The sequence below is a fragment of the Lissotriton helveticus genome, chromosome 5_1 (genome assembly GCF_964261635.1).
Source record: "Lissotriton helveticus chromosome 5_1, aLisHel1.1, whole genome shotgun sequence".
Taxonomy (NCBI): Eukaryota; Metazoa; Chordata; class Amphibia; order Caudata; family Salamandridae; genus Lissotriton; species Lissotriton helveticus.
Window position 1 is genome coordinate 324143887 of NC_136065.1, and position 17272 is coordinate 324161158.

The 17272-nt window shown below is 47.7% G+C and overlaps 1 protein-coding gene across 1 annotated transcript in view; it reads left to right on the plus strand.

The window, feature by feature from the left end:
* PUSL1 (pseudouridine synthase like 1) overlaps nucleotides 1-17272 on the plus strand; it is a 397644-nt gene that overhangs the window by 159363 nt on the left and 221009 nt on the right. The window contains exon 3 of the mRNA XM_078640914.1: nucleotides 3842-4029. Within this exon, the coding sequence (XP_078497040.1) occupies nucleotides 3842-4029 (188 nt within the window). The remainder of the gene's footprint in view (nucleotides 1-3841; nucleotides 4030-17272) is intronic.

Genomic DNA, 17272 nt, shown 5'->3' on the forward strand with positions numbered 1-17272 from the left:
AGCACTTCCTAAACAAACAAGCATTGTCAAAGCCAATATATTTCACCTTTGGCTTTGCCTATGCAGACCTGTTGGCTTGTGTCTTCACGAAATGCGCATGTATTCGTCATGATGCTATGTCGAGAGCATGTCATGTTGGAAATAGTTTTAATTTACCATTCCAAGATGGCAGACGTCCAGAGTGGTAAGTAAAACAAATATACAAAGTTAAAAAGTGCCCCAAATGGGATTTTTTAAAGTAGTAGAGCTACCGGGCAGCAAATTTCAGCTTGTGGTCCCGCCTAAAAGAAAAGCAATTTTTTTTGAAAAAAAAGAACAAGTTGGATAGGTGGAAACGATGATGGAGCTGGGTGGGGGAAGGAGGTTGTAAAAATGAAAAAACCCACAATACTGAGCTGGATGGGTTGGGTAGTAGAAGCGAAGCGGCAAATGAGCTAGGTGGGAAGCATAATGGAGACCGTGGGGGCGATAATTTCACTGGAGAAGCAGCACACGAGGGAGAGAGCAAGAAAGCACATACAGTTCCCTGAATGTAAGCAGCGGAAGGATACTAATCATCCAATCAAAACAGCGGTAAGATGTGTATTGTCCACAAAAGTTCTTCAGCGACAGGCATATAAAATCTATACGTAGGCAAAGCCTAAAAAGCATTATTCTGAAATTAAAATGTCATTAAAGTATTACAGCAAGTAACAAACAGTGTCTGAGTAAAAAGTTACATTTAACACTGCATCTGTATTCTGACAGAAGATGTACTTGATGGCTTCCAACCAAAACCTAATAGAGCTCAAATGGGACAATGTAATCATGCATGAAATGCCATGGCCTAAATGTACTGCCAATCTAAGCAGTCGCAACCCATGAAAAATACGGGAACGCCAATCTTTGATGGGTTTGGCCAAAGTCAACTCCCTCTCTTTGCCAGTCATTGTACTTTTTGGAAGTATAGAGGAATTGTACTTTTTGGAAGAATAGAGGATACAGGCAGAGTTTTTAGTGGGCAGGGTCTCACTGGTGCGGAGCACCAGCCGTTTTTTAAAGGAGGCCTCGAAACCGGTACTTATGAGGCTCTGCTTTGTGCCCTGGCACAGCCGGTCCATTTTTTCCTGGACTGCAGTGACAGCAGGCACATCGATGTGCGCGTGCGCACACTGCTCACTTGTCACTAATAGAGAAGTTACGGCATAGCGTCATGCCAGGGGAGCGTTGTAGGGGAAGGGAAATCCTTTAACCCCTTAGCTGCGGCGGCTATTCCGCCGCAGCACTAAGGGGGAGGCGGGGCCGCGCGGCGCTCCCGTACTCATGACGGAACCGCTCCGTCACAGCCCTCGGGTGAGCTGTGCTTGTGACGGAACGGGTCCGTCACGGCCCCGCCCGCTCTTTAGAACGCTCAGCGCAGGCGCGGTATTCGCGCTGGTCAGGCGCGGCGAGCGGGCCATGACGGAACTGTTCCGTCACCAGCACAGCCCACCCGAGGCTCGTGACGGAACGGTTCCGTCACGAGCATGCAACGGGTTAAAGAAAGTCATTTTCACCCTGGATTTCCCTTCTCTTTTTGAAACTCAGGAGCAGCAACATTGTCGTGGAGTCACCAGGGCTTTAAGTGGAAGCGTTTGCAATATTATATACAAGCCATAGTTGCTGCATATTTATCTTATGCAACTAACAACCGTTGACAAAGCCAATAGTTGGACGGCACACTATGCTAACTAAGCACAGATTTTTTAGCTTACGTGTTTTTATGCCACCCCCCTCATTACATTGGCCACGCCCATTTGAGAGACCCTCAAGTGTTTTCATTCTATTTAAAGCCCTGGATATAGGTTCCGCCAGACAGCTTAAGCTGTCTCTCCCTAAACTTGAAAAGGGATCTTTAGGTAGCCAAGCATCCTCTAAACTAATACCTGTGTTGCACTTTGCAAGTAAAGTGTTTGCCTTGACAGTCCTGCCGAAATTTGAGGAGTGGGTTAAATAAATGAAGTTAGTAACTAAAGATGTATAGGCTTAAGGTGAGGCTTTCTGGGGTGAAGGATTTCAGCACGCGTTTTAATAAAAATGACAGGTAATTTTGCAGGTAATTGCGGTTGCAAAACATTCTACATGGCTTGTGAATCCTATTAGGAAGGGTACGCCCCTTCCTAATAGCCAGTCACAAAACACTATTTTGTGACTCACAAAATAGTGTTAGTACATGGGCCAGAGGAAAATTGCATGTGCAAATGAGTTGCAAACCCGTTTGCGCATGCAATTTTTCGCTGTAAATCTGGCCCCTAGTAACTATGTGACACCCCACAAAGCACTGTTGCTTAACCGCTGCTGAGCGTTCTAATGAGCCAATGGGCTCATGACGGAACGGTTCCGTCATGAGCACAGGCCAACCGACGCTCATGACGGAACCGTTCCGTCATGAGCATGGAAGGGGTTAATATAATCATTAAATCGCTATACTTGTAGAAAGACTTTCAAAATCCTTATTCTAACTAATTAAGATTTTTGTGGCAATACTTTTAAAGAGATGCTGATAAAATGATGTTGCCTCACTTGCTTCGCACAGAACAGTTTTTTTAAACGTAGTCAAATTCCCCAGGTTACAATGTAGACCTCTTCCAGTATTAATGAAGCACATTAAGTTTTGCTGTTACTTCCATTAACCTTTCCTCACAGGTTAGACTGGAAACCACACATAACAATTCAAAGTAAATGGGCATCAGGGTTTGCCTTGCTTTAAATTGTTATGTTGAATTCCTTCCCTAACACCTTTATAAAAGTATATATTGCCAAAGTAGCCATTGTGGCTGGGGTTGCAGCGCCTTTGTTCTGCACTGCCTTATACACACAGTTAGAAGGTATGGAATTAAAAGCCAGATGCAGAAGTTTGCAGTTTAGTCAGCCAAGCCTGTGGTAGTAATGAACAGAGACCTTTGGAAACAGAAATATCAACTATTAAATCCGCACTGAACACATCATGTGAAGAATAAAGTCTGTAGGTGGAACACAGAACCAGGGTCCCTTCTCCAAGGGCAGGCAATAAGTTATCTCTCAGCCCTTTCTCACTGAAAAGTTTGGGTTATTTTTATCAAGTATATAAATATGATTTTAGACAAGTCTTTATGCAATTTGATTCAACCGACTAGAGCTGTGCATGATTTGTAAAAGAATGACTGCCTGTGCACAAAGCTTTGCTCAGAAGCCCTACTGGCACTGTTAAAATGAATACCAAGGCTGCATAGTCTGGAATCCACATCATTCCTCATTAATCCACTACCAGACACTCCCTGCCTTTTGATCTCACTCTTATAAGGATGTTGCTTTCTCCTTTTGCAACTGCTTTTCCGTTTTTCTTTCTCTTCTTCTTCCTCCTTTGCACGTTTTTCACCTGTCTTGTTCTTGGTTAATATTTGATGAGAAAAAATATTAAATGGTCCCCAAAAATCAGTGCCGGTGGGCCCCACCGGCAACCTCCAGCTCAAATTAGGCACTGCTAGAGATTAAAGACCAAAAGGCAGATTGATGGGTTTAGTGGATTACACAGTTCAGGTGTTTAGGTTAACCTTTTGCTAACTTCAGGCGGATACGGTCCCTCAAAATGGGTAAAAAGTCCCGCAACAGGCACTGTGGGAGAAAAAAATCTGCATACCAATTTCTGGAGGATAATTCTCCAGGCTGCAACGACAGGTGGCATAGATTGACTAGTATCAACTGGTTGACAGGTAGAGTCCAGAAAAAAAACGTTTTGTTTTCTGACTATTTAGACCGAAGTGTTGTTCATGTGTGTTTTTGTATTGTAGTTGTATTTTTGTGGGTATTTCTCTAAAGCCCTCCTTTCTCACTGTTTTCACAGCTCGCAGCGCAGAACCTTAGGCCCGCTGTCCCAATCACTTTCTCCATCTCTAGCCGAACAGACTCAGGGGTACACGCCCTCTGCAACTCGGCACATCTCGATATTCAGCGAACCAATGGGAAGCCACCCTTCTCCGAGGATGTTCTGGTTCATGCTTTGAACCATCACCTTAAACCAGAGTCCATCAGGTGAGTCACAGACAACAGCATTTATCCTATATATTTCACTTAATTTGAATTGCCTTATGTCCACCACTTATTGGCTGTACACCCTTGGACACGACGAGCTCATCCTTACTTCCAAAAACCCAACACTTTGAAACAGTCTCCTATCCAGCCATAACGCCTTACTCCATATGTAACTCATGTCATTGTTGCTGTGCGTCCACTTCTCCCCAATTATGTTAATGAAATTTGTTAATGAAATTTGTTGAGCGCATGAATACCAGGGGGTCTTGGCTCTGTTGACTGCTGTAAATCCTCCTAGTTGCTCAGTTTTGGAAAAGCCAGGTTTTCAACTTTTTCCTAAAAATGTAACACCCTACCTTAACTACCTCCGAACTATGGGGCTCATTATGATGGAGGATTTTCCGCATCCTCCGGGCCGGCGGAAGCCACCGCTGGCCCGGAGGATGCGGAAAATCCTCTGCGGACCCACCAGAGACCCACCACCACATTAGGATGGCTGGTGGGTCCTGGTTTAGGTCCGCTGCTTTTCCGCCGCGGTTGGCTTACAACCGCGGCGGGAAAGGCCTGATATGGTGGCGGTGTCTCTCAGACACCGTCCACCATATTAGGATGTCTGTATTTCAATGCCTTTACACGGCGGCATGTCCGCCGTGCAAAGGCATACGGATTCTTGTTTGGGGGCCCGTTGCGGGCCCCCAGGGGTGAAGAGGGGGTGGGGGGTGCACATGGGGGGTACATATGGTACCCCCCTGCATTTGCGTGCACAGAGCGGCAGGCACCACGCGGTGCCTGCCACTTTGTGCATGCAAATGCAATGCGTGCATTTTTAACATTGCTGCGGGTGCAGCTTGAAGCCTCACCCGCCGCAATGTTAAAAATAGAGGATGTGACCGCCAGGGTGGCGGTCACATCCTAATTGCACAGGAGGGAACTCCGCAGGAGATGCGGAGGTTCCCTCCTCCTCTATGGTCGCGGATGGACTCAAGTCCGTCCGCGATCATAATGTGCCCCTATTTGTCCACATATCCTACTATATGTTGCATTCTATTTTTATATAGTGTCCCTATGCATTTTTATTTACCCCACATGTATCTCTTGTTATTGCTGCTGTGCTATCTCTGTAAAACACTCGGATACCGTTTGGTCTGGTTTGTACTATATAACACGATAAATAAATAAATAGGAAGTGGTGTTCTATCATAGGAGTTGACACTGCCACATCCGTCTGCATTTGCATACACAGTTTCGTTTGGAGGCGTGCAACCTTGTCTCTTTGGTTCTGAGGATGGGTAAAGGAGAGAATTACTTTTCCATCAATCTAAGATCACTCTCTTCCTCTGTGGTGTAACATTCTGTCATACATTGAAACAGGAGTTGGGGGATGGCGTGTAGCCATTCTAGTAATCTGACTGCACCACCTTTTCTGGAATGCAAGAGTATGACGCAAGTGAGGCCAAGAGAAAGATACGATCTGGTACAGTAGTGGATTGTCATAAGTCAACAGCTCATGGCAGGGCCCCCATGCACTAACCCTTACAAATCGTCACTGAAACCCCTGTGTCGGTCATTGATGTTACCCGATGGATCCTTAAGAACCGCTTTGCTAATAATTTTTCAAAGATATTGATAGATTTAGGATGCCTCATCCAAAGTGAAGTTTCATGTATCTGATAGAGACATCTAGCTCCAGATTCCTTACCTTTGAATTATACCCAGGCGCCAGACTGCATCCGGAAACTTTTCCACATCAGTACCTTGGCGGTAGAGGGCATCGAGCGACTCTGTAGAGGTGACGATAAATGGTTGTGACATCGGCAGAGTCCATATAAACCCTCCAGTGACGCACTGACATCAGTTTCTTCCTTTGCACGCGGATCAGGAGAGTGGTACCTCTGCCCATTTTGGGCCTATCTTGACAGTGTGCTTTTATCTGGATTTTTTTGGTGTCCTGTGGACTACGATGTTGACCTTGCACCCTCATTCTCTTTGCATGTGGTGTCTGGGCATGCACCGTGACTCCGAAGGGTGTGGCTCATGTCTTCAGTTTCAGTTGTCAGAGTTGCAGGAGCACCACATGACACTGTTAGCGGCGCGGTGGTCGAAGGTCCCTCATCGGACGCAGTCCTCTTCTCCGTCTGAGGACCGCTTGAAGGCCAGCTCCCAAAGTCCTTCGTCTTCGCTGTTGATTGGTTAGTAATGCCATAGGCGGTCGGGGTCGCAGTCTTCCCCAACTTTACTGTATGCGTGGTGTATCAGCAGTACCTCCTATTCCTCCTGCTATGGAGTCAGAACGCAAATCTGCCCCACGCCTTCTGATATTTCCTGGTGCAGAGGCGACTCTGGATCAGATGAGGAAATACTATCTCTCCCTTTATGCTATTTTTAGATCTTGTTATGTTGTAAATAATATGCTGATCCAAATGTAGATTAGGGCACATGTATTGAAAGCACAGAAGATACTGCCTTGGTGATCCTTCTCCAGCCAGCAGACAACTGACTGGTCAGGAATGCACTTATGTCATCAAGCATAACAACGCTAGAACCTAGGTGTTGAAATACTTACCTTAAAGATATAATCACGCAACAAAATACAACAGATCTCCACCTCCCTCTAGTCCGCGTCTCGGCCCCCAGGAGGCTGGAGAAGCCTTGACTGACTCCAAGCTGGTGGAACCCCCCCCCCCTTGGTGTCATTGAGGCCCTCTGGATCCACCTGTGACACCAGTGTTGGATCAGCCGGCGCTGACATCGGTGTCAAAGTGCCCATTGCCGCTACTATGTCTCTCATTCCCGATGCCTAGGTTGCGCCTCTTCGACGGTGGTCGGCGCCGAAAGCAGCATCGGCAGACCAGTTCTTTTCGGGCTACCTTCCTCCGCCTTCAGAGGAGCCCCCTGCTATTTCCCCCTCGGAAGACAAGTATTTTGGGGAGGCCTGTGATGACATGAGTGACACTGTTCAGCCTCCTACGGAGTTTTATTAGGTGTCTGACCTTGGTGAGACTAGTGGTCTTGGCTCTTCTCCATCCTTGGGGTTGTTTTCTCCTCTTAGCCTCGCTACTGATGCTAGCTTTGCTTTTGCTGAGATTTTGCGGAGAGTTGTGGTGGTTCTGGAGCTGCAATTCCCTTTTGTGGAGGTGGCTCTAGATCTCCTACTTGGGGTGTTTTATCAGGGTCAAATGGGGGCGGAGCCTATGCTCCCTTCATTGACGCCCTCTAAACCCATTTCAAGAGCTTCCGTGGACTGGTCTATAGCACACAGGCACAGTCCTGCCTGTGGAGACCCAGTCTGCCTCTTCCGACAGCGTACTCCGTGCAGCTTTGTAGTTCAGGCTGCTACAGCCTCCTTCAACATCTGCGCCCTGCCGGACGTCCCTCCAGACAAGGAGTCTCAAAGTCTAAATGCTTTCAGCCGATATATCTTTTCTGCCACCAGTTCCTGCTTTGTGGTCCCTTAATACCACTTATGTTCTTGACCGGTTTTCTCACCGGCCTTCTCCCTGACGCCAACTGGGACACTCTTAGTTAGCTGTCCCAGGATGGCCGTTAGGCGGCTAAATTGCTGATTCGCTGTAGCCTGGATACCACAGATTCTGTTGGGCGAGCCATGGCTCTTTTGGTAGCTCTTCGGTGGCATGCCTGGCTACGTACCTCTGGTTTTTCAGAGGTTTTTAATACACATTGGTGAACAAGCCTTTCGATGGTCAACATCTGTTTGGCTTTCAAGCTGACTCCGCTTTATGCCGTTTTCAGGATAGTCGGGGTGGAACAAAATCTTACGCCATGCTTGCTATACCGTCCATTCCTCTTTTTCTCTTGTACTGAGCTTGTACAGGGTATGGCCACCTGGTTTTTCTTTTACATGTATGCCGTTTTGGAATGGTGCCTTTGTTTTTTTCTTTCATACTTAACCTATGTGTGGCACCCGGTGAGGTGCTTCTGCTTCCTACAGGTAGCATTTTGTTTTGCTTCCTAGCCTGTTAATGACTAGTTAGGGTTCCCTTTATTGGGACACGTTTTGTTTTATGTCCCTATTGGCTTCCATACCTGTTGATGCAAGGTGTTCTTTAGTTTTTTTCCTACCCAGTTCTGTTGGAATATTCTGATTTTCTTGTCTGGGTGCACAGTTGCCTTGTTCCCTGTCCTCCAGGGTACTTTGTGGGTATGTCCTACCCACATCCCTCAGTATGTTTCTGGCACTTTGGTACCCCTTATAGGGGATGTCACATTGTGTGTTTGGTAGGATGGTACATAGGGTTTCGCCTTGCTCTTTTCTTACACCTTGTTTGGTGCCCTTCTTTCCTAGCCGACCGAAGGAAAGTGGGCATACTTCTTGATCTTGGGTACATTGTCTCCTCTGGCCCGAGGCGATGCTCTTTCTTTCTTTCTTTCTGGCTTAGTGCCTCTTTGTGCTAGTTCCTGTTATGCACGGGTACAAAAGATTCTTGTCATTTCCTCTTCTCTCAATGGCGTGGTCTACACTGCCGACTCTTTCTCTTCTATGCCATTGCATGGTCATCTTACTCTGCTTCTGCTGCCCTGTGCAAAGCTGTAATTGCTTTTCGCTTTGGGCAAGAGCTTTTGTGCTATGTTGGAAAATTTTCCATGTCCCTTCCTATACCAACCCCAACCCTTAGTTACTAGCTGGTTGTTCTTCTCGAACATGTGTCCCTTGACCACCCTCTCTGGGTTGGTTCGTACGGAGCAGTGGCGGCTGGTGACATTTGAAAGTGGCAGGGCGTAAAAGTTGTGTATGAGTCTTACATTGCGAGCATGCGAAGTGCGCAAGGGTGACCAACAGAAAGGGTGTTTGGAAGGCTGCTGCTGAGAACCCCTTACCTTCAACCCGCCCATTTATATATTGCCACACAGGGACAGCGTCAGCATATTTCACTGACTCGGTCTAGATCCGGCTCAACAATAGGTACCGGATCCTAGGTATGTACGTCACGTTGCAGTTAGGGGTGGTCGATGCAGTCTGGCACGGTGAGGACGGGTATAAATGAACTTAAACACTGTGAGGGATGGGGTGACGTGCAGAGGATAGGGTGACTGTCTCAGACAAATAACGCGCTTCGCGCCCTGTGATGAAGTAGGGAGCGCTGAATACATATACAATAAAATGCAGTTCGATGTGTGCTGGTGACAAGCATGGAAGGGGTTAAGGAAACAAACATTGTGAGACATTGAGGTGACCGCGTGAGGAAAGAGAACGGGGTACCAGCGCGGACTCGCACCAGCTGATGTGTTCAAGTGATGGGAGCGTCGAGCGAATCACGAAACAGAAACACTCGAGACACAGGCGGGACAGGAGCAGACACCCGTCCAACCGCCCAACGCATGGCAGTGTCATGTGAGGAGTGCGGGAAGGGGTGACTGCAAGAGGCGCTGCAGTTTGAACTCTCTGAGTGGATTGGTGGTTGACAAATATGTGTCGTCTTCCGTAATCACAGAACAATACACATAATAAACGCATGCTCAATACTGTAACCAGCCTGCATTGAAACATAAGTGAGGAGACAATCCCAATAAAAGCGCGGTCAGGAGGAGGCACCAAGATCATTCACTCTCATTCCCTCACGGCGGAGGTCAGCCCAAATGGCAAAGAAATATAAAAAACTTACCTTGGCTTCCCGACTCGAGTCCCGTCCCGAGACTGCAGTGCAGACTCCCGCCTGAATGCCCGTGCCGCTGCTGCGTCTGACGTGGTCGTGTGGGCTCTCGTCGTCACTGGAGGCTGCATCCTCCCCTCCATGGCAGCCGGCGCTGATTGGTTCGGCCGGCTGCCCTAACTGCGTCATTTCTCCGAGTCTGCATCCTGCAGAACGAAGAGTGGGAGGAGGCTTGGGGGAGCGGCTTGCCCACTGTTGCTAATACTGTCTGTTTGGACAGCTCTCAGGCTGTCCAAACAGTCAGTATTAATAACAGTGGGCAAGCCACTCCCCCAAGCCACTCCCCCCTGCCCTGAGGCTCCGCTCGAGTTAGTAACCAGGAAGTTCGCTGCTTTCTCGCCGTGCGAGAAGGGCAGGCAGAAACAAATGGTAGTTATAAATAAATAACTACCATTTGTTTCTGCCTTCTTCTCGCACGGCGAGAAATCAGGTGGGGCGGTGCCCAAACGCCCCCATGTAGAAACCGCCACTGAGTTTGGAACTCCTTTAGTATTCTTCCGGGGACTTTACTTTCCCTTCTCGCAGGCGAGGATAAAGTTCCTACTCTATGGGGTCCATTATCCCTTGGTCTACTGAGTGGGAAAAAACTATTTTGGGTGACGATGACATCCTCGCTTTGATAACACAGGAATTCTTAGCTGGACCCAGATTGGCCCGTGGACACTGGACATTCCCTTTTGCTTGTGGAATGTTCTCTCCTTTTCTCCCTTCTCTTCCTCTGGAAGAGGTGAGTTTCTTTCTTCTCAATGAGTGGTATACTATGGGTTTCTAGCTGTGTTTAAATGTTACCTTCTGGCAGTTTTATGGGTCCTGTTTCCTATGAAAACATTTCATTTGTGGCCTCCGCTCTTGTTATACTGTGTGCTCTACTACTCCGTCTGTTACACCAGTCCCTCGGTTGGTTGTGGACCTCCGCCTGTGGTGTTGATCTTTCCACACTTATTATTCTGTCTTTCTCTGCAGCTTCAAACCCCCTCCTCTCCCACACACCCTCTTTTTTTTCTGCCTGATATAATTTTTCTTCTGAGATGGAGACTAGTTTTCTGAATGGACTCCCCTGTGTCAGCCTTTGTTAAACTTGCTCTCTTACAGTCCCAGATAGCGGGATTGTTGCTCTATTCTAGGGGATTGTTTTTCACCTGCTGTTTCCCCTTTCGGTCTCCTCTCAACCACCTTATTGTCGCCATTCAGTCGGTAGTGTTATCTTAAGGCAGATTGCCTGCTTATACTTGGGTGTCTGAACAGGGGCAGCTCCTCCATTATGGCGGTGGAGTGTCGCCCCACTGCTGTCCAAGAAGTGAAAAAAGGAAAAAATAAAACGATAAACACACATAATTTTTTTCTTTCTTAGTGCAATGGCTCGGTTGTTTCCTGCAGGCAGGGGTGGGCTCTGTGACGCCATTGCACTGTAGGGGGAGGAGTGATGACACTCTCCAAGTGTGCATGACAGTTTGGCCGGCCTTCTCGGACCGGTCAAACAGTCATGCGCACTTGGCATTTTCTCCACCCAGGCTGCATGAGAACATGCCTAGGCTCCCAGTCCCTGCCTGAGTGCTGAACCAACGCGCTCAGACCAATCACAACTCTACATTGTAGCGTTGTGATTGACTTAAGGGAGCCTGGAAGCCTGGGTGCTTCCTGCTGCCAGGACTCTAGACAGGAAGAAGACAAGAAAATGAAGAGGACGAAGGAGAGTCGGTGGCTGGACGACCATAGCCAGGTAAGTGTTGTTATTTCCTTTTCATTTCCCCCACCTCCACTCCCCCCTGTCCGGTAGAAGCCACTACTATGTGTGATATCTTCTGCACCCTCTATTCTTTTTATGCAGTACCATATGGCTTTTGCTGGGCCGCCGCTATCACATCTTGGCCAACGTCCACTCTTGTCCATGGTCTATGTACCCGTCTTGGGTATGTTTTATTATACGGTGTGTATGGTGCATTTCTATGCATTTTTTAATATTATACATATATGTTTGCATATTTAATTCTGTTGAGTCTGTGGTCATACATGTTTTTTATCGGTCTCTCTATAGACAATTATGTTATGCTACCTTTCTCGAAGGGGGCGCATTGTTGCTTACGTTTTGCGTTTTTCTTCGTGTACCACGGGGGCTTCACTAGTTTGTCGCTTTGCAATTGCAAACCTTTCTCCTCTTTGGTTATCTATTACATTGTCCCAGAGGGCTCGATTTTCTCTCAGTGTGTTTCCTATGGCCGCGGATGGTCTAGGGCCGCCTTTGTTGTCTTCCATGCTTTCTTACGGTTTGGGTGGTGCTTTGTATCACTCTCACCTATGGCAAGGAGCTTGGACTTGGTGGTCATAGCCATTATCCTTGGCCTTCAACCCGTCCGCTAATGGTCCGGTTACCATTGGGGATGCTCTATGTTGTTGTAATTATCTGAAGTGTTCTTCTAAGCCATCCCTATTCTTCTGCCGTGGGTGTAATTTCCCATTTTTTCTCCAATACTTCTGGTGAGGCGTCTTCTCCATTTTCTACCCTTCTGACATCCGGACTCTCTCTCTCTCTCTCTCTCTCTCTCTCTAAAGGCTGGCCTCTCCTAGTAAGGGATCTTTGGTAACTCAATTCGCAGACGCTCACCCGGAGATTGTATTGCTTTGATATCTAATTCGAAGGTAAGGAAACTGCAGCTAAATGTCTCTATTAGATGCATAAGTTACTTACCTTCGGTAACGCCTTTGCTGGTAGAGATAGGATCGTGCCACAGATTCCTTACCGACTCACCCTCCTCCTCACCCAGCCAACTGGGTTGTCCTTTTCTTTCCCAGAACCTTTCTGGCATACCTTTCAGTTTAAAAAATAAAAGGTGATATGTAAAGACGTTGTCCACCACAGGAGAAGTTAAGCAGGAGTCGTCATTTCAGTAAGAAGTACACAGGTCCAACGGGCCCAGAGGATCGGCACCAAATGTGGCTAATGTTCTAATCCACTGTTCCCATACATTCCGGTACAGCATTACACTAGGTAGAGGGACAGAAAAATCCCAGCATTCTGTACCATAAATAATACAGAAGAAGAGAACATGGAAATACAGTAGACAGCTATATGCAAATACAGAACACAACATGATAAAACAAACGTTTTATAAAACCAGACATTTTTCTTAGGCACTCTGTTTCCGAGCAGTTTGTATAAGTGGCTTCGCGTTTTAGCGCGGAAAGTGGTCACGGAAGAAACTGAGGTCAGTGCGTATGGGGAGGGCTAAGGACTCTGTTGACGTCACAACCGGTGGACAACGTTGCTGCGGAGTCACTCGATGACCTCTAACGATGCACAGAGGTACTTCTGTGGAAAAGTTTCCAGGTCAAATTTGGCACCTGGAAATAATTCAGAGGTAAGGAATAAGAGGCTAGATCCTGTCTCTTCCAGATAATGCGTTACCTAAAGTAAGTCACGTATTCGTTAGCTACTAACCGTGCTAGTCCATATTTGGTGTGACATGGAAAGCTTGGCCTCTGAACTTTCATGACTCGACTGTAGTTGGTCAAATGGACAAAGATGTGCTTACTCTATTGCGACCAAACCAGAAACTGTTTAACTCATCTGATTATCACACAATATAGTAATGCCAGCTATCCGCACAGGTTGGAATGTGACATCGGTATCGGTTGTATTCTTAAAAGGTGGTGGCAGTTCATACATCATGTTGCCTTAGTCCAGAATGTGTGTCCAGTGCTTATATGCCATTATTGCAATTGGTTATGTTCAAAACATTTTTTTTACTTAAATAGCGGTAACAATTTTGCAAAGATGCATTTTACCAAGATTTACATTATGTTTTGGTGTGTGGAATTTTGAAATATCCAACGTTGAGACACTGCCATAGTTTACAAAAGCTCAGAGACATTCAGCCCTCCTTTTATCCACTTACAATTATGGCACTTTCCTTCTAGTCAAGAACTTGTTAATGCATAGCTACTAAAGGAAGGAAATCTGTTGTGAAGTTGCCAACAGAAGAATCCTCCATTTTCCATGAAGATATCAGAATCCATATGCATAGAATGGTACTCCGAAATAACATTTGTTTTCACCAACAGGATATCAAGCCAAGAGAGCAAGTTATTGCACAGAAAACACTGAAGTGAGCAGTTTGACTAACCAGCAAGACGCTAGAGAAACTCTGCTGCAATACCCTTTTTAGGACAAGCCTGCGTCAGCATGATCTCTCGCTTGCATGTTCAGTAACAGGCTTGGAACCCGCCCATTCCATTGCTTACCATTTGTTGGTATCATTGCCACTTTTCTTTGTTGCTTTCTAATTGGCAGCGCTTACTTGCTTCACTTTTTTTGTTTCTGTGGTGCACGGACCAAGCACAGATTAATGTTATCAGTGTCCCTCCACTGCTCGTGCCGTGATTCTGGTACTATTTGGTTTATCCCTTCCACCCTTGCTCCCTTCCAACCCGCCCCAGATCTTCTGCCAATGTTTTTATTTTAGCAGATATTTATAGCGCAAACTTGAACCAAGGGCATCATAGCGCTCCACAGGAAAAATCAACTCAGCTCCCCTTACACAATTTTTTTTAAACACAAGGTAATTAAGCGATATGCATGGAACCACAAGATGTTGCACCAAAGCCAGGATTCAAACCTAGTTACCTTGTTTTAACACCTGCAGCTCTTGCTGCTACACTACATATCCACACAGTACAACGAACTAAGCACAGGTGTGAGATTAGGATACTGGGAGACATTACTATGAAATATGTCTGCCACATTTGCACATCACAGTAAATATCAGCAGCGAGTGGATAACGAGCAAAGACGGTTTTCTGACAATCTGTGGTATGAACGGCGACAGGAGCTGGCAATGCAGCTAGTTCGTTTTTATTAGGTCTCGCCTGGAATTAGCATCCGAAGGATGCGTCCAGGCTGGAGACTTATAGTTGCCGGTCTCGGGGGAATGAGGGACAAAAGGGTGTTACGAGCTTTTCTGCCGGATTTGGGTGCGCGAACGCGCACGCCAGGCCGGCGCTGTGCACGTCCCCTGCCACAGATTCCCTGAATACACACATGCACACGCAGGCAGGAAGGCACACACACACACACACGCGCGCACCCCCCCCTACTTCCCCCCACTCACCGGCACCCCCCACCGCACACACACAGGAGCGCACCTACACACGTGCACACACACACACACACAGAGACCCCGGCCGCCGCCGCCGCCTACATACAAGCGCACCCCACAAGCCCCACTTACCGCCATTATAAACTCTTGCAGCCTCCGCGGGGCTCTCCCTTGGGCATGGGAGCCCCGCGTCACCAGCACTGCTTCTCTCCGTGGGCGCGTGCGCAGGCTTCCGAAGGCGGAAGTCCTGCCCCATGAAAGGTTTCGGTTTCAGTCCAGCGCTGGCTCGTCCCCGGAGCTCCCTGCTAGTTAAGTGTGGAATGCCAGCCCTTGTTTTCCCTTGACATGTGAGTGACTTTATATTCACGGTGTATGCTGCTTCAGTCCCATTGATTACGACACCTTGTTTACAGCCGACATAACTGTTAGTGCACTGAACTCGTAATAACATTTTTGGCTGACTAACCTGAGGCAGTAGTTCTTCCTCTGAGCCCTTTCTTAAATACCACCAGGTCAGTGTTTATTTAATGATTTAAGCAAACCATCCGTAGAACTAAGGTACACACCACCTTTTACCATTACTGGGGCCAGATTGTTGATTTTCACACTCCGCTCTAAGATGGCCGCCTTGTTTATTAGCCATTATAGCACCTCTAGCAATCTCTGCACTTGCCACACCCCCGCGATGGACCGGCCCGTGACTACGCGCCTGCACTCGAGGATACTTAACGCCACGCACAGCGAGGAGATGGCACCTTCCTGGACGCAGCAGAACGGGGTAGGTCTAACGCCGGGTTCCCAACAAGGAACAGTTAAGTTTACTGAGACGTGATGGCGCCTTTACTTGGTTCCTGCTTTGGTACATGCAGCGCCGCCCCCAGTACTGTTTTGGTACCCGTAGTGGGAGCTTGCAGCCCCACTTTGTACTTCTTTGTCCAGCGGCGCCATCTACTTCGCCACTAACCTGGGTCTGGACCTGGGTTTTACAGGGGCAAGTCCGGTAGCTTCACATCCTATGAGAAGCGGGTAAGCAGCGTTTGGGTCTCTTTCCAACCCCCCCCCCCCTCCCCCCCTTCCCCTGGTTGCCGGCTTGTATTTGGAGTGACGCCATTGCGCGAATTTGCAAGGGGGATGTTTTGTGGCCATTACGTTACTCTAGCATACTGACTAGGACCGTGGCATTTTAGCCCCATTAGCAATTACACATTTCAAGTTGAAGCCTTCATAATCATAACTCCTGACCATCGTGTGTGTGTGTGTGTCTCCCTACTTCGATTTTGCAGAGACACCACTCTTTGGATGTACATTTTCTCCGCTGCACCTGATGAGGCCATACCTTGTATATACCGGTAAGACAGCGGGTGCAGTCACTTGGTCTTCGATTTTCATCACCGCCACAGAGTCCAGTTACTCCACTGACAGCCAGAGGCCGGCTAGCATGGGGAGTGTCAAAGCTTGCCAGCTGACTAATTCTACCCAAGGAATACCTGGGCTAGGGAAGAATGACTAACATGACAGGCTTGTGGCTTGTTGTTCCTATGCTCTACCAGCCTTTCAGAGGTGACCGCCTGTTCCAAATCTTCAGCCTGTGTGTTGCACAGATGTCTCTGCAGCGTGCCCGTTCATGTGCACTCCATCCTTCCATTATCAGCAGGCTGGTCGGGTTCCTGATGCAGGAATAACCCAGTTCTAAGCACCCAGGAAAGGGCGGCACATTGGAGCCCTTGACAAATCTCCAAGGGAATCATGCCAGACTTTTCTGGATGCACATACAATCCAACCCAAGGCTTGCCACACATTGTGTCAATACTTTCTTGCACCCCTCTGTTATAGCATACCTGGATGGCATTGGGCTTCCAACATCATGCTGCACGGCTAGCATGGGGAGTGTCAAAGCTTGTCAGCTGACTAATTCTACCCAAGGAATACCTGGGCTAGGGAAGAATGACTAACATGACAGGCTTGTGGCTTGTTGTTCCTATGCTCTACCAGCCTTTCAGAGGTGACCGCCTGTTCCAAATCTTCAGCCTGTGTGTTGCACAGATGTCTCTGCAGCGTGCCCGTTCATGTGCACTCCATCCTTCCATTATCAGCAGGCTGGTCGGGTTCCTGATGCAGGAATAACCCAGTTCCAAGCACCCAGGAAAGGGCGGCACATTGGAGCCCTTGACAAATCTCCAAGGGAACCATGCCAGACTTTTCTGGATGCACATACAATCCAACCCAAGGCTTGCCACACATTGTCTCAATTCTTTCTTGCACCCCTCTGCTATGGCATACCTGGATGGCATTGGGCTTCCAACATCATGCTGCACCAAACACCACCACTACTGTACATATTCATTGCAATCTCACCTGCGAACATTCATACTGCTAAAGCATACCCTAATCTGTACCCTCACACACCCTGCATCCTCACAGACCCTGCATCCTCACAGACCCTGCACCCTCACACACACTGCACCCTCACACACACTGCAC